General features: G+C 38.0%; 1 protein-coding gene across 1 annotated transcript; it reads right to left on the minus strand.

Annotated features, from left to right (window-relative positions):
- Window positions 1–531: 531 nt before the first annotated feature.
- Window positions 532–21,088, minus strand: rnf150a (ring finger protein 150a). Its single transcript, XM_069167421.1, has 7 exons — window positions 20,427–21,088; window positions 11,232–11,482; window positions 10,342–10,413; window positions 10,049–10,131; window positions 8,588–8,684; window positions 8,207–8,417; window positions 532–3,979 (listed from the first exon to the last, which is right to left on the minus strand). Exons 1-7 carry the CDS (start codon window positions 20,878–20,880, stop codon window positions 3,846–3,848), a joined length of 1,302 nt encoding a protein of 433 aa, XP_069023522.1. The 5' UTR covers window positions 20,881–21,088; the 3' UTR covers window positions 532–3,845.
- Between the last annotated feature and the right edge of the window lie 864 nt (window positions 21,089–21,952).

Raw genomic sequence — 21,952 nt, forward strand, 5'->3', positions numbered from 1 at the left:
TACCTGTGAATTCTCAAACGATCATGCAACCATTTTCCATTTTGTCACAGATGTCTCTTGCAGTATTGATGGTCAGGATAGTAATTTAGTCTACATGCAGGATGTTCATACAACTGATGGTGGAAATGGTTTGGTCTGTCACTAGAGGTTGACTTTATTCCAGTTCTCCTGCCTTTAGACACTCTATAGATAAAATTAGTTGTACTGAAATGGTAATGTTCATTACTAATGTCCCTAATGTAGGACAACATGACTTGTATTGAGTGTATGCAAAAAAAAAAACAGGTTTGTAAAAGTTGGAAAAACCTGATTGAAATTTATTATAACAGCTGAATTGAACTGAAATATCCTCTTACTTTTTGTTTCTCTTACATACTTATTAGAATATATTGTCATTGACTACCATGTATACACATCATCCACCATTCATTGAATGTACTAAGTTATTTAATGTTTTAAAGTTGTTCTATATGAATTTTAAGATATTTTTTGTGTTCAATCTTTTAGGTGCGTTTTGAAACAGATGAAAAATTGTCTTTTAGGCTAACTTGTTTATTTCTGTTGATCAATGCATATTGTCCTGTCAATTTAATACAATCAAACAAGGAAAAGTACAAATAACACATAACAACAACACGGTTTCCATTAATAAATGAATAATGAATTCATATTTACTTAATGGAGCTCCATTTTTATTATTGTTTATATACATATATATATATATACATATATATATATATGTGTGTGTTCATATTTTCCCAAAGATTAGCAGCAATAAAAAATAAAAAATAAAAAAATCCAAAAAGCTTGTTGGAAATGATTAATAAAATACAGACACATACAATATTGTTCAGAAATGTTGCAGGTAGAATTAGGGACACCAGTTTGGTTTTCTTCATGAACACACTAAATGAAGTTGAGCATGAAGTACACTCAGGTCTTTTGTGTTTTCAATTTTGTATCTAAGAGATAGTTTATTTATTTTTTATTTTTATTGAAACAATGTAAACAGACAAAACTGAGAAACCATAATCACATAATCTGAGTTCCTTCGTAAAAGGACAAACTGTTTCTGCGAAATGTGAGATGAAAAATAAGAAAATGAAAATGGACATTTCCATAATGCCACCACACATTTCAGTCATGCTGAAATTGTATGTCGTAATAAATATAAAGTGAGGTCATGTAAATAGCTTTCTCCCATGTATAGGCAGTATATCACAGTGAAACACTGTTCTCACAACCAGAACATTTGAACGTTTTACTGTATGGACGATTGTCATTTATATGTCTCCATCCATCAAGCTGTGACAGCCAAAGACATTCGGCTGTCGCCAGATCTCGGTAAACAAAGCGTTTACAGAGATAAAAAGAGACAACGTGCCCCTCCTAATACTAACACCTTCTGAAACACAAAAATGTTTGCAAGTACACTTAATGACTGACCGAAACAAAGAGGGGGTGTAAACGTGTGTGTTATATAAGAGAGCCCTAGGTGGCTGCAGGACTTCATGGAAACAATGACTGGAAGAGAAAACCACCAGTTAAATCCCGCTGGCTCCCTCAACTGAGTCAGTGGGTGTGTGTGCTTCATCAGTGTGCAAGTCTGCAGGAATGTGACAGGAGACAGACCCAATAGATTCTGATGATCGTACTACAGGAGACATTACTTTAAAAAGCAATTAGTAAGTGATAAAAACAAGGACAATAAGCATAAATAAATAATAAAACAATAAAAGAAACAAGTAGAACAAGGAATACCACCACAAACTGTAATGTGCATCAACAGAATCATCACTGGATGCTACGGATGTCCATGTTAAGTTGGCTACATGTTGTTGTTTTTTTAAACAGTCATTAAAATGTCTTTTAAATGATGACATCAGAGATGTAAGGGAGAGTGGAAAAACCAAGATGCCAACTTTTGAGTAGGAAACAGAAACAAGTGAACGCAACAGAACAAATTTCACTCTTTTAGCTCTATTTTTGGTCTCTACCAACTTCTGGGGGAAATTTCTCCCTCTCGCCGCTGTGTCTGTCTTTTGTTTGGTCCTGACAGGGCAGTTTAGAGTGAGTTACAGATTTCTTGTTGAAAACAAATGATGCTAGTAAAGAAAGTAAAGATAAATTACTGGCTGTTTTATTTAATCTGTGAACCCTCATCTTAAATATCAATAAAGCTGATCACACTGCCGTTGTCGTTAACCTCTATTTTTATGGTTAAGCAAAAAAAAATAAATCATAAAATATTTAGTTCAGTTTTTTGACCATAGAAACAAACAAAACAAATGATTATAAGAATAATGAGGATAAAGTTTGGATGTATCTAAACAGAGCAGGTGATCACAGAGTCGTAGGGGACCAAATGTTGGTTTAACCATCTGAATCTGTCAAACACATTCCTTTGCGCTTGTGGGCTATGATGCATTTTGGTTGTTTGCATTTTAGTGTGTAGATCTTTGCTCAACAAGAAAACACTCGGGCACATCCTTGCCATTTTCCAAAATAAGGTAGCTTCGTGCAGTTGTGCTCCACAAACATGTAAACATTGTCATGCTGTAATCTTTTCATGCCATAAAAAAACATGCTTGGGGCATCAAATTCTTCAAATGAAACCCTAGCAATGTATAGTTCCCTCCTTTTTCACCACACACAGTCCTTCTGCAACAGACATATGTCATTCCTCATCTCATTTCTTAGGTCATCATGAAAATATTTTACTGCCGTTGCAGCCTGACAGCCGAGGGAATCGGTGCTCAGGAAAAATAACAACGTTTGAAATACAACAGATGGGCTTGGCACTAAGATTTGTTGACATATTAATATTGGCGGGTTTGACAAGTGTAGGTTTGTGTAGAGATATGCACACGATGCCAGAAGTTGGTAGTGGCAGCTGCTATGTATTTAGCAGCAGTGTGAACATGAACATTTCCCTCCTTACAGGCAGGGAGTGATCTCTTACTTCATGTGCTGTGATAACGTGTTGTTATAAGTAGCAGCAGTTTCAGTAGGGCAGTGGGTGACATCACTTCAAACTGCTCATGACAAGCTACGATTGTCGAATGTGAGGACAGACATATCTACCTTATGTTTGGTTATTTCCTCTCCACAACAGGAATATTTAGTTGAAGTTAAAAGTTAAGATCCACAAAATAGTAACAGAAACAATTACACTTAGAAATTCAGAATTTACAACATAATGTGTGCTTACATATTCCAACTCCTTAACGTCACGTTTGTTCAAGGGAACTCGAAACGTACGCAAGTCTGAAGTTGAAAAATTGCTGGTGGGAGTTCATACCAACTGTTAGGACTCAGGGGAAATATACTCCCTGTATGTGCTATGCATTTATCCATCACATCAGTAACACTGGGTTTGTTGGCAGTGATCTCATACCAAGAAGTCAAACAATCAGCACACATTTTATGTTAATTAAATATGCAATCTGGTGTTAGGAGGACCTGCTGTTCCGTTGTCCACACTGTGTCCAGCAGCAGGTTTGGTTTGACACACTGACGACAAACAAGTGTTGCCTTCTCCATACCGTAAAGGGCTCCAACGTGTATTTCAGATGCTAGGTTTAAAGATGTGAAAACATTACGTGGACAAAAACTGGGCCACCATGATGTGAGAGCTGAAAATGAGCAAGCAACGTGACCACAGAAGCAGGGACGAGTCCTTTTTTTCAGTCAGTGAAGAAACAACCGGATGTTTTGTGCTGCTATTGGTTGTATTGCTCATTTGCCCATCTGCTGTGAGGTCACTTCCTCTGAATTAGCCAAAGACATGGCTAATCTCCGGGAGTCCTATGATCACTAAGACCTGCTCTCGTACTCCATCTTTCTCAGCTCTGATTGGTTCTGGATTTGGCCTCGTCACATTCCCGATGCCTGGATGGGTTTACTTCAGACACGCTCACCTCCATGCCGAGGATAATTGAAGTGTCTGAATCGCTGCTGAGCGGAAGATGATGCTCACCTGAGGGGTGAGAAAGATAGTAATTCATTACTTGACAGCTCACTGTGACTACAGTTTCTCCACTGACTCTGAACAAGAGAAATATTCTGCAGTTAAGCCCTTTAAACAATGTCTAATTGTTAATGCCAGTGTCACTTACACCTGCAATAACTGACTTTCTGGCCTCTTGCAGGCGGAAGAAACAAGTTTTGAATACATTAACATATCACTTTTTGAAATGCAATAAAAAAAAAATATATATAGTTAAATAAAAACATTGTTAATAATTCAAGTTGTATTTTGGAAGTGACTTCAATATTCAGTCTCTTTTAGCTCTGTTGTGAGGATGATGAAATCCATGGCTCTGTAGATCCACTACGTTCACCAGCTCGTCACTAATTGGGTCTGCCGTTTGGTACTCAGCAGGTAGTGCATTTTTAAAGCTTTTTGAACAGAAACCAGCTGCCTGCTGTGGATGAAAACAACTCTGTGAGAACAGTGCATCAGCCAAAACAGTAAAGTTGCAGCAAAACAAGGAGGCGAAGCTCAGTATTAAGCTTCATAAATGTTTAGAGGAGCTACAGATTTGAGTGATTATTCTCTTTAGTTTCGTCATTTTGAACAACTCCCCTCAAATTGTCACATTGTTCCCACAATTCCATTTCATTTGTTGTTTTTATTTTATTTTTAAAGAAAGTGCATTGCAAAATGTTTAGACTCTTGAAATGTCATCAGGGATGCATCTGTTCAGTTTAAAAAATTACTCTGCAGCATGAAAACTACTCCAAACATAAAGCCAGAGTCATAAAGATGCATCTTTAGCCAAAAGAAGAACAAGGAGTCCCGATCTCAACATCCTGGAGTCAGTTTGGGATTACATGAGAAGACAAGTAACTGAGACAGATTGAAGTAGAACTGAGGAAAGTTCTCCAAGATGCTCTGAACAACCTACCTTCCAAGTACCTTGAAAAACTGTCTGGAAGTCTGCAATTGTGCCTATTAATGTCATTTTAAAGGCAAATGCTGCGGCCACCAAATATTGATTTGATTGAGAGGTTTTTTTTTTCTGTTAGCTGCACATTGAATGTTTTTTAAATAATGTCATGAACAGTTTTTACCTTAATATACATACAATAAGGCAGAGTATTGATGATTTAAAGGAAACATTCACATTTAATTTGATAAAACAGTCACATGCCCATGCAGGTATACACTATATTGAAAGAGAGTGGTTGGCTGCTGTACTTATTCCCACTGACTATGAAGCTACTACACAGTAGATAATAAAATATACAGTGTTTTATATTTTCATTGTTGCTAAGTAATTAATTTGTGTTGCATCTGGCCGGAGGAGACTACACCTCAATAACAAAGTCTGGGAAAACCAAACAACAAATTCCGTGCCTTAAAAAGGATAATATCCACTTAACCGAAGGTGTCTGTGTGGCTCAGTGCATATGTGGTGGTCAAACAGCATCTGTGTCAGGTATGCTAAAGTGAAAACATTGACTGGATTAGTAAAGATCACTCAGGCTCTTATTTCATTTTTTTGCACACTTACTATGTCAAGTATTATTAAGTGCAATGGTTGCATGCCTTTTAAGAAAATTTTTCTCAAACTGTGTTAATTTCTGTATAGAAAATGATTGTTATTCACCTGTCTCCCTTTGGTGTGTTTCCAATCTACATGGTTTTAATGCCTTTCTCGCTTTATACTTCAAAAACCCACAACCGTTTTATAAAAGGAGACATATTACAAGGAAGATTTTACTCTTGACTAAGGTGTTTAAATTATACGAAGCAGACATGGTTGACAAAACATAATACAAACCAATTTGTTTTGACCATAACTGACACCTTCAAACGGCTTCTTTTTTAAAAAAAAAAAAAGTTTTTACATTAAACAAAGGCAGTTTTAGGATTTTGTCCCTCAACTCTTATACTATAAAGAGAACTTTCCTCAGCAAACAAATGATTAAAGCAAGTAATAACTCGTTCAGTGTACATATGGGCATGTGAGGATGTTATTAAGATAGAGGCTAGCAAAAACAAAAGGTAACATACAGACAAAAAGTCCTAAATTACAGCCATTAAGCTCTTTTTTACACTCAATAAATGACTGAGTCTGGAAGGAATGAACACTCATTGTGTGGAGCAGGCTAAAGACTCAACAGCACTTCATCGCTGCCAGCCCACAGCAGCAGAACTCTTGACAGATCGAATTGTTAATCTTGTGCTAACTGCCTGTCAGTGGCATCGTCTCTGCTCACTGGGGCTGCGACACATGACAAATGGTCTCTAATTTAACCCTAATTTACTTTCTGATTAGTCTCAGAAAGCATCATGGTTGTGGTGAGCCAATCGACTGCTTGTCAAGCACACACAAGTAAATCTAAGTCTCTGGTCCACGAGCGTGTGTTCAGTTAGCTGAATAAACACTACAGATATTTTTCTTAGCTCCTTCAAGTAGTAGCAACAAAGAAATGAATCCATTTCTGTGCTCTTGGAAGCAGATATCCAAATGATATCGCAAAAACTGTCAGGTGTTTCTATTACTTGGTCCACCCAATTTATATCAATGAGGGCAAGCCAACTAATATAAGCACCTCCCTGTGTAATGCAAGAGAACAAAAAGTTACATCCTTCAAAATTATTATACAACAGTTTATTCTAAAAGAGTTTCAACTAGCATGAACATTATAAATTCATGGGAGGATTTATTGCTACATATTGTATCATGTGGGAAAAATCTGAAACACTGATATACTTTACATCAAATAATTTTAGTGGAATCTAACTGATGAATAGAAATCTCTTCCCAGTTTATTCGTCCTTCTAACAACAACAGTTTAAGTGTTAGAAACACGTGACTTTACTTTTAAAACCCTTTTAAAACTACATCCCTGTTTGGGGAAATGTTTTGGCTTCAGAGGATAAATGGCCCCCAAAAAAAGAAGTTTAAGAGCATGTGCATGCCCTCACACGCATAAACACACACTATAAAGAGCTGATAGCTTGCAGGTGTTGAACAGTTGTTACGGAAAGCTACAGCCCTTAGCAGAAGGTGCCAAAATGTAAAATGAGATTTTGTGGCTGCAGACCTGCTTCAGGCCTCAGAATAAAACCCCTAAACTTGGACTGACAAAGCTAAACACCCACTGTTGGGAAGTCAAATCCTCTCAACTGATAACTTTGCTTGGATAAGTGCGAATTAACTTTCAAGTTTAAAATCTGTTCTCACAACCCAGTGGTGAAGGAAGTAAAATACAAATCCTACAGTGTAAAAATACTCCGTTAAAAGACAAGTCTGACAGCTGACGGTTAATTATTATGAGATCAAGTCTTTGTTTTCTGGTGAAATACTCAACAATTTTACCTCTATAAGCCTTATAAAGTTATTTCAATTCTCAAGAAAGTAGTTTTTTAAAGTAGTGTAAATATAAAATAGGAAACTAGAAGTGCACTTGGTTAGCGCAGACATAATATGCAAATCTGCAGCTGCGACCACTGAATATGTCTGTATATATTTACAAATGTGGCAATGTTACAATGGTAGAGATTATGGTTCTTCCCTATGAAACCACTGTGCCCGAGAGCTGCACATTGGTGTACTGGAAAATTATGAATCCTGGTGGGCCGCTGCATCAATCAGTCAATAAACTGTCAAAAATGCGTTTTTACTATCCCTGTCTGTGTACCTGTCATTCAGGGTACATGCATGCTGAAGGTTGTCCAGTTTCAATGGAAAAGTCCAGGGCTCCATACGGAGCGCTTGCTGTATTAAGTTTGAGGAAGTATTTTGTGTATCCCAGAGGATTACTGGTACCTGTGTATATAGATTGTGATATGGATTCATCTATATATATCACCTATTTTTGTCACTATTGAACTGTACTGCCCTCTACTGGATTATATAATGTATTGTATTTAGTAGGCCAAAACCCACGATCTCGTGATGTTAATAAAAGGGAAAAAGAATTAGTGGATCTGCCCCATAAATTGGATCTTGTCTAAAATGTAATGGGTTCTTTCTTCCGCTACACCCTTCCACCAAGTTTCATAAAAATGGAGTCACTAGTTTTTCTGAATTACTGCTAACAAACAGACAAACAAACCCAATTGAAAACAGCCTTCTTGCCGGGAGGTAAAAATGGAAATACTGAAGTAATGTACAATTACACTACTTAAGTAAGTATTTAAGCTGAATGCTGTTAGTATATTAATTACACCTTAAAAGTCTGTACATACTGCTGGCGATGATGTGGCTGTCCCCTGCCTGTGACGCTCTCTCTGCATCAGAATGGAGCTGCTGCGGTTCTATCGTTCTTCCTGCCGGATCCAACACGACTGAGCTCTCATTGAATGTGACTTCACTCGCCCCGCTGATGGGGTTGGTGGGTGGACCCCCGACAGACATCTCATAGTCTGAAGGAACCTCATCTGAGCAGTCTGCGTTGAGCTGGAACAAATGAAAGACATGTTTGGAGCTCCTCTAATGTATCCTAGTGTCTTCATGACATTTTTAAGTTGTAGTTTATACAAGTAGTTTGATTAGCCTTAGTTGTATTATATTTTTTATTTTTATATATGTGTGAATGAGACAAAAATGACAATTCAAAAGGAACTTACTGGGATTCCCAGGGCTTTGAGGATGTTCATTTTGCACATTGGACACGTTCGGTGGTCTTGAAGCCACGGGTCTACACAGTGCTTATGGAAGACATGTCTGACCAAACAACATGACACAACACAAATACACATGTTAAAATCAAATGGCTGCTAAAATGTGGTGCACAGTGAAAATTGAGGATACTGGTCCTATGGTGCACGTGTGTACTTTATGTAAACAAGAAATAGAAACACGTAGGGCCTGATTTGCTAAATGTTTGCGTGTGTAAAATCCCGCGCAAACTCCACACAACACGCAAAAAAATATCCAAGCAGATCTACTGACGACGTGCAGTGAGGATTGCGTCTTTCAAATGTGCAATTTAACACACGTTGTCCATTTTGCGTGTTTGCCTGCATGCACATGTAATATTGGGCGTTTCTGCTTGAAGGTGCAAAATACTGAGGAAACGTGCAAATAGAACAATTTAGCACCCGCAACGATATTTATTAAACCTGAAAGTAGAAACAGGAGAAGTGATTGCGTGTTTATTTTAGTACGACTGAAAGCAACGTATTAATCAGATGCGCAAATCTGGAGAGACGACTGCTCTTATTGTGGTGAGAAGGAGACGCAGAGAAACTAAAGAATACGTAGAGAACGAGGTTTTACACCTGTGGAAACATTTCTGAGATGACACAGGAAAAGATTATTCAGACATATCGTCTGTCCAGCGATGACATTTCTGAGTTATTGAATGAACTGAATGATGATTGACAGCCAACAACAAGGAGGAGCCACGAAATACCAGCAATGTCAAAACTATTTACGACTCAGCGTTTTCCTGCCTCTGAGTCATGTCAGCGTATCGCTGCTTGGATGTCCCACCAGTCCCGTTATTCAGGTGTGCTGTCACAGGTCCTTAATGTGTCCCGCAGAATTCACAGGTAGCTTCATGAGGTTCACGAGCACTCGAGAGGCACTGAATGAAACTAATTCACCCGCTCATCACAGAAAGATCTGGACCTGCTGATCAGTTTGTTAGAGGATCTCATCCACCGTCCCTCCTCTTGTATTTGCCGACGTTTTATTATTAAGGCTTTTTTTTCGCCTTTTTGTTTTCGCCACAGTATTTACTTTCTTGCTAATAATCTCCTATATAGCGTTTTGTTCTTATTATATTTATATATTTTTTTTATTTCAATGGGATCAGATTTCCTTTTCCTTTTGTGGTCGCTCTGTTTTCCACTGCTGGAATCATTTTAACACACGCAAACCCCTCATTTAAACACAGCGATTTGCACCTAATTTCAATGATGCAATTACTCTTAGTAAATCACCCGCAAAACGGGTGCAAAAACAATTGCAAGCTTTTGGAAGGAACACGCGATTTAGTCCCCTTTATTTGAGATCTTAGTAAACCAGGCCCCAAATGTTTAAGTTTCAGTCTGTTCAACAACGATTAGGCACACAAACCTTACCTGCATGGTAATATCCTCACAACATCATTAGGCTTATACCCTTCAATGCAAACTGCACAGTTGTCAAAGTCAGACTCAGTTTCCTTAAACATAAACGAGACGGACACAAACATGGCAGACAAATGAATTCTCAAATAAATCTGTACATCAAAAAAAAAAAAGTAAGGAATCATTTAACTGATATAATTCAGATGTGGATAAACATGTTTTTGTAAATGTTTTACTCTGTACAAGTAAATATTCTTGTAATTTATGTGAAATGTATTATTTGCAGTGCGGTGAACTACAGTTACCTTGTCTCCTTTCTTAATGGTGCGTACTTGAAGCTTACTGATGGCCTTTTTGGCAGCATCTCCGAGACGCCTCTGTAGATATATTTAAAAAAAAGTCTTACTTTATTAGTGACATGGTGGGTAGGTTGTTTTTAGCCTGTGTTGGCTTGAAATGATTAAAAGTTGAAAAAATGTCTACTTTTTTAGGTGACGTTTTTCAAGATCAAGCAGTATGTACAAATTTGAATTCATGTTCAGCTCTTAAAGGTTTGGAAAATGCCGCCATCCAACACAGGGGCAAAATGTGCCTGAAAATGTTTTGTTTTGTTTTTTTTACTTTTAAGATATAGATTTCTTCAAAACAAACAAACAAACTGACAAAATGCTCACTCCACGTGTTTCAGACTCGATTTTCCAGTTTCTCTGCATAAAACAGTGAGATGTATTTTTTTTTTTAATGTTTTTTTTTTTATAATAGTGTTCAAACACCATCAATCTTTAACTGTTCGGAGTCCGTTTTAACTTACTGGACTGCCTGGGAAATAAATTAAAACCAGGTTTGTTCAATATGGCTGAAATCAACATAATTGAAGGTGAAAATACAAACAGTGGTTATTGCGGCAACAGCTCCTGTCACTACAGGCATGGTGATGTATCGCCATTACAGATGTCAGAGGAGTCCATTCATTATAAATAGATGGTGAAACCATGTATTTGCTCTGTTGGCTCAGAGGGCCATGAAGCTGATGGTTCACTGCGCTGCCACGTTTCTGTTTAGTCAGCTGGTTCTTACAGCTATCATATGGAAAAATTCACGGGCCGGTGTCAAACGTGAGACCAGAGAACTGCTGCAGTCAGATTCCCTTTTGGACAGAAGTACACCAGCTCCAACAAAGTGCGCACAGCCGTACCTGGTTGCGATCTCGTGCATTAGCGTAGCGGAACCTCTGGATGTAGTAGAAGACGAGCCAGGCGAGGGAGATGATCATGAGAACGATGAAGGAGATGGAGACAAACACTACCGACGTTCTGCTCACGTACTTCTGCAGGTTGCGGGTTCCTATAGTGATGTGCAACAGGACCACGATGTGTTGCTCCAGCAGGGCCACGATCTCTCGACCTTTAGGCTCTGTGATCATGATGGCCACAACATCGCCTGTATCTGCACAAAACATCAAACACCGGAAGTAACAGTTTAGACATTCAGGAGGTGAATTAATGCTGCAGCCCCACACTGAGGATATGGCCGTCACACAGGACTGGGTCTGGATTTTCTACACCCTAAAGTGTTTTATATATTAATATGTATTAAATTAAATTAAGACATTATAATAAAATACGATGAATTTCTCTTCTGCCATACTTATAGCTTCACAATTTGGAGAATGCTTTAAAGCAGCATTTAATTAGATATAATTTATAGAAAATGTACCTGAACTGTTATAGAAATGAGTAAAACAAACGTACAAAACCAATAATACATAATTGTTTTTTGATAAAGTAAGAGCAGCTATGATTTGTTGATTAATTAATTGACGCTTGACACAAAATGAATGACCTAATAAACTATTTTGATTAACAAACAATTGTTTTGTTCATTTTGTAAATGCCAAACATTTGCTTTTAAAATGAGCGTTTGATGCTTTTCTTTGTATGATACTGAGATATACTGAATGGGTTTTGGGACTATTTGGAAAAAATAGACATTTAAAGACATCATCTCAGACTCTGAGGTATTTTAACAGGCCTTTTTTTAAATTAGTTTAATCATCTTTAAAGAAATAAATGATTCAACTAATTAAAAATTAGTTGAAACTGCTAATTGTACAAATTGTGCAAAGATAATTGTACACCTAACAATATAAAAACATTAAGAATGAATAAAAAAAAAACTAAATACTAAAAAAAGAGAAAACAATCAGATGTTTAAGGTAACTATATGAGCACAATCCAGCAAAACAATACTAAGCCAATAAATTCTGGAAAAAAATAAATAAAAATCCAAATACATATATCCCATACACACAATAGACTACAACTTAGGCCAGTTTAAGAAATCTACATTTTACAAAGTAAGTAAACACACATCCAACATTACACCCAGGTATTTATAATAAAAATGCTGTATTGTTGAGGAGGTGTTCAAACCAACTCTATTGTAGACTAATGAAGAATCTTGGGCCGGTTTCTGGGAGTTTAGATAGGACAGATCAACCAAAGCCTCACTCTCAGAGTCAGGAGCTTCCCGCCAGCAACCATCTGTTGGTTTGATTGTCGAGTAAAACGAAGGATTTAAAAAAAAAATTATTTCAGAGTCACCAGCCACCTTTCTTACCCCTGCACCTGAAAAATGCCCCACAGGAACACTGTGTTTACAGTGGAGGATTCCTGTGGGAATTATTATTTGCCAACACTGTGCTTCAGACTCCTGATGTGACAGTTAAGCTTTTGCACCTCCAGAGCTGCTCTTAATACAACTGCAATCACTGTGGCTGTAACCTTTGAAGGAATTAAACTTATTTCTAAACTGAAACACATTCACGTTGTGATACAAACTCACTGATGTAAGATATGATTATACCAATCGCGCCAAGCTCAAGACAGTATGGAAGTCTTAGTCTTTCTGATCCAACACAATTCGATCAAATTATGTTGCGATACTCAAATTATCTGCCAAAAGTGTCATGGGGTTTGGTTGTCAGAGATTTTAAGTTATATCAAATATCTCCATTTTGAACATGCTCTGGTCACAGTTTTTCAATGACCAAATTAAAATGATCCTGATCAAACTTTTTTTCTTCATGTGATGTCAAACAAATATTAATAAATTGTGACCATATTTTTAAGGCCCTGAAAATCTGTTGTCTCAATCAGCTTCTTGTTATGAGTGATGCAGCTGACATGACCACAGAATAATTTTCTATAGTTTGAAGTGTTTTGGTGAAGTTACATACAAAATGTCTGTCCGTTTATTTTTTTTTAGTTTGATGTGGGCAGGGCTGAGTTTTAAATAAGGCGATCGTTTCCTTATGTTCCCAGCAGTATTAATCAAATCTATTAAAAAACAAACACACGAGTCTGATGAAGCTGAGTTTTTGCACATTAAGGGTTTACCTTAAACAATTATACTTTCCTTCAAAGTATAACTCTACTGTTTCTTATTGAATTATGAATATTTTAAAAATGAGCAACAATAATGAATACTAGCTTTTAAATAAAGGTTTTAGGAACTTTAAACTGTCAAACAGTGACATTTTTATTGCTCTCTGCAGCATTATTCTGGCTTTACTCTGTCAAATGTTGTATGCGTTGAGGGAATTGACACATGGGGCAGAAAGCCTTAATAACTCAATAGTTTCTAGATACAATAAGGAAATAACAAGGCTCTTCTCTCACAGCCTGCACAGCTGAAGGTTGCTGATTCTAGGAGGGGTTTCACCAGATTGAACACTGTTACATCATATTCCTGCTGCTGCTTGTTTACGGCTGTTGCTGCCTGGGATCGAGGAGGCTCCCAGTGCTGGTTCACTCCCTCTATCAGTCATAATAAGCAAGGGCTTTATTCAACCTGCCATCATATAAAGATACACGAAAACCCCAAAGCAATGCACCGAGCTATTTTAACTTAACAGACTCAGTGATTCTGTCACAGAGGTACTGATGCTGATAGAAAACATTGTTTTGTGTTAAAGGATTCGAATCCAACAGATATGCAACATTTCCAGTGTGTAGTTATAATGCATTATTACTGCCCTACTCATTAATCCCTTTATGTAACAGGTCTGTTGTAAACTCTGCGAGCTGCTACACTTTATTGTCCTAAACAGTTGTATTTTCATGTTTATGCAAAGATCAGCACAAACAATATAAGAGTTTATAGATTAGAAATAAAAGAAATTAACAGGTTTAAATTCTTCAAGAAACAGACAAAAAGAAAATTCCTTGCATTACAATGGGGACTTCGCACCATTCGGTGCTCGGGACCTAAAAATGAAAAATAGTATTTTAAATACATCAATTAGTGGTAGCAGTGTATGGTCGAAATTAGTCAAATACTCATCCAGCTGGCAGTACCTACACTGTTAACACAAACATAGATCCATATATCAGGAGGCTTCTCCATCAAAAGGAGTTTATGATGGTTAGAGCTTCTAAAGCAAACACTGCTTCAAGCTATGACAGAGACAACAAAGCCTGTGTTTGGACAGCAAACAGATGGTAACACGCTGATGAACACTCCTGTCTACTCAGACTCCACGGCCAGACTTGTTTCTTCAGGCCAGTTTTTGCATACGGCTTTCTTACCAACATAAAAATATTAATAAGCTGAGCATTTGTTCAATTACATTTTTAGAGTTAATGAAATTAATGTTTTGAAATAGGTTAACTAAGCAATAAATTACAGATGTTCCCCAATAATACCAGTTAATTCTCAAGACTCCCTGACAATGTGAATGTATGAATGTTCACTCTTTTGTAAAGCACTCCTGGCCTCCTCATTTATGGTTTTAGTAAGCATGACCAGATGGTACAGGGGGAAATCACTGTGATGCAACTAATACCTTTGTAAACAGAAGAGAAAACCACAGCACCTCATGTCAAAAAGGTAAATGACTTTTAAGAATAGAACTGTTCAAACTCTGCTAGGCTTAAAAGACCCGTGTATGGACAGCTTGATCTTCTTAGCCAACAGAAATAAGGAAAAGGCATATTAAGGCATGTAAGATTTCCCTAAGCCTTGACTCTTATCTCCTTCTCTTCACTGACGCAGTCAGAGCCGACAAAAATAGCTGCTCCTAAAACAGGAGTTCGGAGACTGAGGCTGAACTTGTGAAAAGATCTGTGCTTTGAGACCCACTCTGCCAAAATGTGGAAGCAAGCAGGGATAAATACTGAATGGTGTTAAATTAGTGGCCACCAGTCTGGTCAGGCTGTGCATTTAATTTTTTTTAAAGGATCTCCTGCACAGTGGATAACACTAAGGCACAGATTAACACAGAATTAACTGTTTACTTACTTTATTAACAACCCTGTAGTGAAGTAAGCCGGACTGTTACACAAAGTAGCAAACGCTGCAACTTATTCATGCAAATATGAAGGAATGGGAATATTTGAATAAAGGAATAGCTTAACATTGTGGTAAATATACTTCTTCACTTTCTTGCCAAGAGTAAGATTGATATCACTCATATGTCTGTAAGGAAAAGCCAATAAGCTTACCTTTGTACAAACAGAAGACAGAAAACAGGAAATAAAATCTGTTGAAGCACACAAATTAACATGTTTTATCTCCTTTGATTAATACAGAAACTGAAGAGAAAAAAACCTGATAATATACGACATTTACAGCAACCACATTTTGTTCTAAGAAATATAAAAATATGCTAGAAATATAAATATAAGAAACTATACTATGCAGACATGACAAAATAGGGTGGCATATTGTCACAGTAACACAACACATTTGAGGGCTCGGGAGTGTTTGAGGAGGCATGCTACCAGAAAAGTGATGAGAAGATCTGACATAAGCGCAGTCTGAGACATCTGAACATGAGCCAACAAGCAAAACTAAAAGGGCTAGCGACTTAATGGACAGGTTTTGGCTGCTTGTGGACGACGGATATTTATCACTATCCAAGGTATTTTGCCTTCTCAAGATCATGTATGATCTGACTCTCTTTGCCCTACTAAAGATGAAAAAAGACCTGCTTAAAGTTGGTGTGAAGCTCAAGATGGCCAATTAATTCAAACCAAAGCTTCTGTGTACATACTGTAAATATGTATACTGTATTAGATTAAGCTCAGAATGACAAAGAAGTTTCTTTAATGGGGTGCTGTGGTGATGAAATGTTTTGGAACCATTACTATCGAGAAAAGAAGAGAAACCTCCAGGTTCTTTTCCAGAAGTGAGAAATCCCCAAATTATGGTACAAGCCTTCTTAACTGTTGACTGATGTTACCAATTCTCAGCAAATGAAAGTCAAACCATGTTCAATGACAACCACAGCATATAATCTTTACTACACATACATCACAAACAAACAAGTTAGTCAATTGAAAACCCCTCCTTCAAACCAGATTTAAACTAACAACCGTGAATTGCAGGGGATATTCAAAATGGAACTGACTATAAAAGCATCATATAACTTGCACCTGAATAAAACCAACTACTTACTAAGTGTAGTTACAAATAGGGCTGTAGAAGATTTTAATACAACTAAGTAAATGCTGCAGGTGCATCGGAGTCATTGAAACTCAGAGAACATATAGAGGATGTTTAATGTCCAAATAAGGAAAGGTTCCCTCATCAGACGTGCAGGCAGACCTGTAGGCTAAGTGAAAACTGCAACACCTCAGCTGTCATAACTTCAGCTCTCTATTTCCTGGTGCTGAGTTGTTGCCTCGTGACCAGCGGAGACTCCGTAAAGCTGCTACTCTACGGCCAAGAAGGAGTCCACAACATAACGCAAACCCTCCCCATAAAAATAAAACACCTCAGTTGTAGTATGGATTAAACAAACAAACAAAGGATGCTGGTGGGCATTGTTGTTTTTACCCCCAGGCAGAGCGACGTTAGCTGTTTCTCTGTTTCCAGTCTTTATGAGAAGCAACTCTAATTGGCTGGTGGCTTCAGCCACATGTTTGGCATCTAACTTGCTGCAAGAAAGTGAACGAAAGGCTAGGCAAGTTTATTTGTATAGCACAGTTATTAACAGATGTATTTTAGAAATGTTCAACTGTTATATACAACTCATCTTTAATATTACATGATTATTTAAGTGATACAGGTACAGAGTATGAGCATTGACAGAAAAGGTCTTTAAAATAAGACCGGTATGATAATGTGGAATAAATCCACATCCAGTGTTGAGACAGGTCGAGCTTGGGAAGGAAGAGTTAAATTAAGACATGCCATGAGAGGTTTCTGGCAACTGTAGATTTTACAGCCCAGCTGTGTTGGCTCTGGACAAGGAAGTGCTCTATTCTTTGTTTGGCAGCCTCACATTCAGTCGACACATTAAGACCTGTCTCTTTGTCATAGTACTCTCCTTTACCTACCTCCTCTATACCAGTTTTGTCACTGCACCTCTCCTGGCTGCTTTTTCTGTCTCTTAAAGTGTCTTGGTTTATATTTATGTCATGGCTGGAAGCGGGGCAAGTCTTAAAAATAGGCTGGAGCCTCTATATTTTGCTGCAGGTAAACCAGGGCTGTGCATCGGAGTATATAAAACTCAAATAAGAGAGGACAAATAGAGGATGTTTAATGTCCAAATACTGAAGATCCCCTCTACAGACATGCAGGCAGACCTATTGCTCAAGTAAAAAGAGCATTATCTGAAAACGCTGTTGGACCAAACAGTTGACTGTTGACACATCCAGCAAACATGACACAGCACCAACATTCAGCTGAAGTCATGTTGATGACAAACTGATGAATGCAAGTATGAATATACATTCAACAGTCTGGTGATCACAGTCTCTAAGAACTGCACTTTTCACATTATCCATAAATTGTTGATGTAAAAATGTCAGATACTGCAGCTTTAAGTATCAACTGTTTGAAAACAGAAAGGGTGTGGATGTTTGAACTTATAAGAAGCGTTTTAATGCTGCTACTGTTCCAGGTGGTTCAACCCACTCACCCATCGAGGCCAGTTCGTGACTTCAGACTCTCACACTTACTCTCATAGCAGGTGATTATTTCTATTCACCATCCAACACGAGGCATGACAGAATACTATAAAAAGTTTATAGGAGGTTAAAATTTTATTTGAGTTTTCGGGCCAGTTGCTGAATTTGAGAAAAACCTTGAGAACTTGTGTTGTTGTCTGGAACAGGAGTGTTAGTCAGGTCAGCTGCACCTTTATGAAAATTAGCAACAAGAGCACACTTCCAATGGAAATTCAGTTCAAGTGGAAAAGAAGGTTCGGCTTATGTCAAGGTCATTAATGTTTACTCTTACAGGTCATAAATATCAACAGTTAAAAGCATACTTCAAAATATACTGCTTAGCAAGTTTAAAAGAAACATGTTTATTCCAACTCTAAAAAATGTAACCGTTATTATTGACACTGTATGAAACTATTAAGGTACAGTATAGATGTATACAACAGTCAGCTCTGTGGAGAAACAACCAAATCTAAGAGCTACTGGATTGCAATATGAAAATGGAGGCCACTACAAATCACAGCAGCCTCAATGTCTGAGAACCTGTGATGAAGAGCCAATGAACCAAAAACTAGTTATCTAACATGGAACTAATATAAAACTCCCTGAAGGTTTGAGCAAAGTGGTTATTCTTAACATCTTTCAGTGGAATCGGGTACAGTAAATCATACATCCTTATTTCTTAATAACCCCAACAATTCATCTGAAGGATGAAGGTAAACAAAGCCACGCTCTATTTTGTTTCTTAAGATAACACTTCTAGATGTGGCATGTATTGTGACACGCAGGTGGCAATCAAATTACCCTGCTAGGTGCAATTCAAACAGCCTTGTTCAGTTTTCTGTATATCAGCCTGCACTGCCTCTGGCAAACAACTAGGAAATGTGACTCTTCTTAGAAGAACCTTATAGTTTAGATGTTTTCAGGACATTGTGCATGAATCCTGTCAAAGTGTGTGTTTTTTATACAGTGTTTATTTACACATTTCAGCCCTGGAGTGTATGTTTTCGCTTAGTATTGACTGCTGAAAGTCTAAAGATGGGCTGGATGTTTTTCAGTGTTTACTTGAGGAGCCGTTTAACTTTCAGCCCGTGTTTGTCTGCAAATCTTTAAATCACATGTGATTCAAAAGGCTCATCTCTTCATACAGAAATTAATGTTTGTAGAGAGAACGTGTTCAGCTATGTAGGGGAGACTCTAGTTTTCAAACGGACGATGCTTTTTGGAGCAGATTATGACAAACACATCCCTGTTTGTTTATATTATTATGAGTTCGGATTTTACTTGGCAAAATGATGTATCGAATAGCCATTACCCTTGTAACAGTCAATTACAATACTTATCCCCTTCGATCATTGAAGTAATATATGCTTATCTTCTTCGCCTGTGATTAAGATTCAGTGGAGTTTGTTTTTTTTAGGCAACTGCATCTGGACATCTTCAGGATTGCAGGTAAAACCCTACCAGTAGATACTAAATACATGGTTAGGCCGCCATTAAATGAAAGTTAAATGTTTGATTTATTTATCCGTTACTAAGAAAATCATCAGGTGCATTGATCTGCATGATGTTAAAAATATTCTTTTCAACTGTATTTGCTTCAGGTCATTTGCAGTGATTTTTAATCTTGTTTACTTTTTTGTTGTTGTCTTATATTAAAAAAAAAAATACGTTAGACAAGATTCTTGTAGGGCTGCTGGTGTGTAGACGTTATGTAACTGTTCAATTCAATTTAATTTTGTTTATATAGCGACAAATTGCAACTAAAGTGATCTCAGGGCACTCAACAGAGTAAAGTCCTTACAGCAGAACTTTACAACACTATAAAGCAATTGTATTGAACAATTCAATACCTCCCACATGAGCGGCAGCTTGAAGGAAAAACCACCTCTCAACAGGAAGAAAACTGTGATTTCTTTCACTGAAACAAAACACTTGTTATAGTAATGCCTTTTATATGTCGTCCAAAGTAAGGCATCCAAAACAGTATTGTGTTTATGTGTGCCTCAACTTTGGCATCACACTGAGTGACATCAAATACATCTCAACCTAGTGGCTTATTCTTACACAGATTACAGGTTGCACCTACAGTCACACTTCAGCAAAGATCTACGACCCACCAGTTACCAAGTTCAGCAGATCTATTTAGTGTAAATGAGACCATCTGCATGGGGAGCCAGTACATTGATTGTAAGACCAAGATAATATATTGACAATAGATTTACACTGATGAAGAGGAGCTCTGGGACTTCAGCAGGGAGGATGAAAACCATTAATCTTGGCCAGAGATGCCAAACACTTAATTAGTGGCGTGCAGGCAACACTAAGACGATGCCTGCTCTGCTTGCAGGAGTTCACACAGCGAGTAAACTTTTTATCACGACAATGTCAGGACAGGAGGACTCTGCGTTTGAAGTTGACAGGTGGTGACAGCTTACCAGGATGGGGCATTGTGATGGTGTCGTTGGCGCTGCTGGAGCCCACGTTGTAGATGACCACTGCAGAAGCGTTGAGGTTTGCCACGTTGTGGATTTTCTCTCTGAATGTACAATTGCCTGCAGCCACCAACGCCACCCAGGCGGTGTTTTGGGGGATAGGAGGAAACCTGACGTTTGGGTCGCACGCCTGCCTGTCCTGCAGGAGAGCCGGGACCAGCACCAGACCTCTGGCTTCCCTCTTGGGCGAGTGCTCACCGTACCGCCCGCACTCGGTTTTCTCCGTCTTGACCTCCGAAGTGACGGGGTCCAGATAGGTGATGTTGACGAAAGCTGTGTACCACTCCTCCTTCTCTGCAACCGTGAAGTCCAAGCACAGCAAGTGGACGAAGCAAAACGACAGCAGCCACGTCGAGAGAGCCAGACTGCGGCACGCTCGGATGAGGGACGGGGCCATTGTGCAGCTGCTTCGTGATGAATGGATGACAAGCTCCGGGTGTCCTCCTCACTAGGAAGCTCGCATCACGTCCCTCTGCTGAAAGGAGGTGCTGCTTAAATGTGCAATACTCACACAACAGCCAGGACCAAGTACCAGCCCTCATAGACTAAGAGTCTGAGAGTTTGTGTGCTACGTGCAGGAGTCACTGTGCACCACCACCTGCAGGAGGAAACGCCGTGTTGTTGTTCATCGTCAGCTGTTTGACGTCCTTGCTTCGGATTGGTTCGCTGCTCATTAGCACGTGACCTGGGCGTGGAGGAGGTGCCGCTGACGCCCGATGTCACGTGGAGAAACTCAACGAGATCACAAATAATTAGTGATAACATTTTAGGAAATCGATAAAAGCAAAGAATAGATACTTAACACTTTATTCATTTGAACTCAGGCTACAACTGATAATAATAGTAATAATAATAATAGTAATAATAATAATAATAGTAATAATAATAATAATACATTTTAATACATTAAAACGCATTTACATTTAATAGCCTACATTTAATTCAATGATCGCAGGCTAGATCTTATATTTTAACTGAGGCCTTAAAATACGAATACAATTTTCATTTACCTTGCCAATTCATGTTTTTCTACCTTTTAATAATGAATAAATGCTAGGATTTTAAAATGAAGTTGGAACAAACAAACAAACAAAAGGTGTGTGTGCAATTCGTATGTACATGTGTTCATTTATTATATACTGTGTTAAAGATTGTAAAAATCACATTTAAAACTGTTAAAACAGGTTGATGTGGATATTAATGATAATACGATGTATGCATAGCTGAACTCAGGGCTGTCTTCCTTACTGTGTTAGTACGTTTTGTTTTGTTCGTTATTTTATGCCTGCACAGTGATCTGTCAGTAGCAGCAAAAAAGACAACTTCCCTATAGATTGAGTTTCAACAACTAATTCAACAACAAATTGAATTTTTAATAAAGGAAACAAAATCTCAGCAAAGTAAGCAGTCCTTAACAAGTCCTTCTCCAGATTACTAATAATATGCTAGTGACTTGGTGTACAAATTTT

The sequence above is a fragment of the Embiotoca jacksoni genome, unplaced genomic scaffold, assembly GCF_022577435.1.
Source record: "Embiotoca jacksoni isolate LCO1_2020_lvr unplaced genomic scaffold, fEmbJac1.0.p SCAF_4, whole genome shotgun sequence".
Taxonomy (NCBI): domain Eukaryota; kingdom Metazoa; phylum Chordata; class Actinopteri; family Embiotocidae; genus Embiotoca; species Embiotoca jacksoni.

What these genes read in the sequence shown, in the direction of transcription:
- rnf150a (XM_069167421.1), bottom strand. Translation starts at nt 20,880, where the DNA reads ATGGCCCCGTCCCTCATCCGAGCGTGCCGCAGTCTGGCTCTCTCGACG. An exon ending in ATGCACGAGATCGCAACCAG is followed by an intron (nt 10,414 to 11,231) that starts GTACGGCTGTGC and finishes ATATATCTACAG; the next exon opens with AGGCGTCTCGGAGATGCTGC. An exon ending in CAGCCACATCATCGCCAGCA is followed by an intron (nt 3,980 to 8,206) that starts GTATGTACAGAC and finishes CTCACCCCTCAG; the next exon opens with GTGAGCATCATCTTCCGCTC.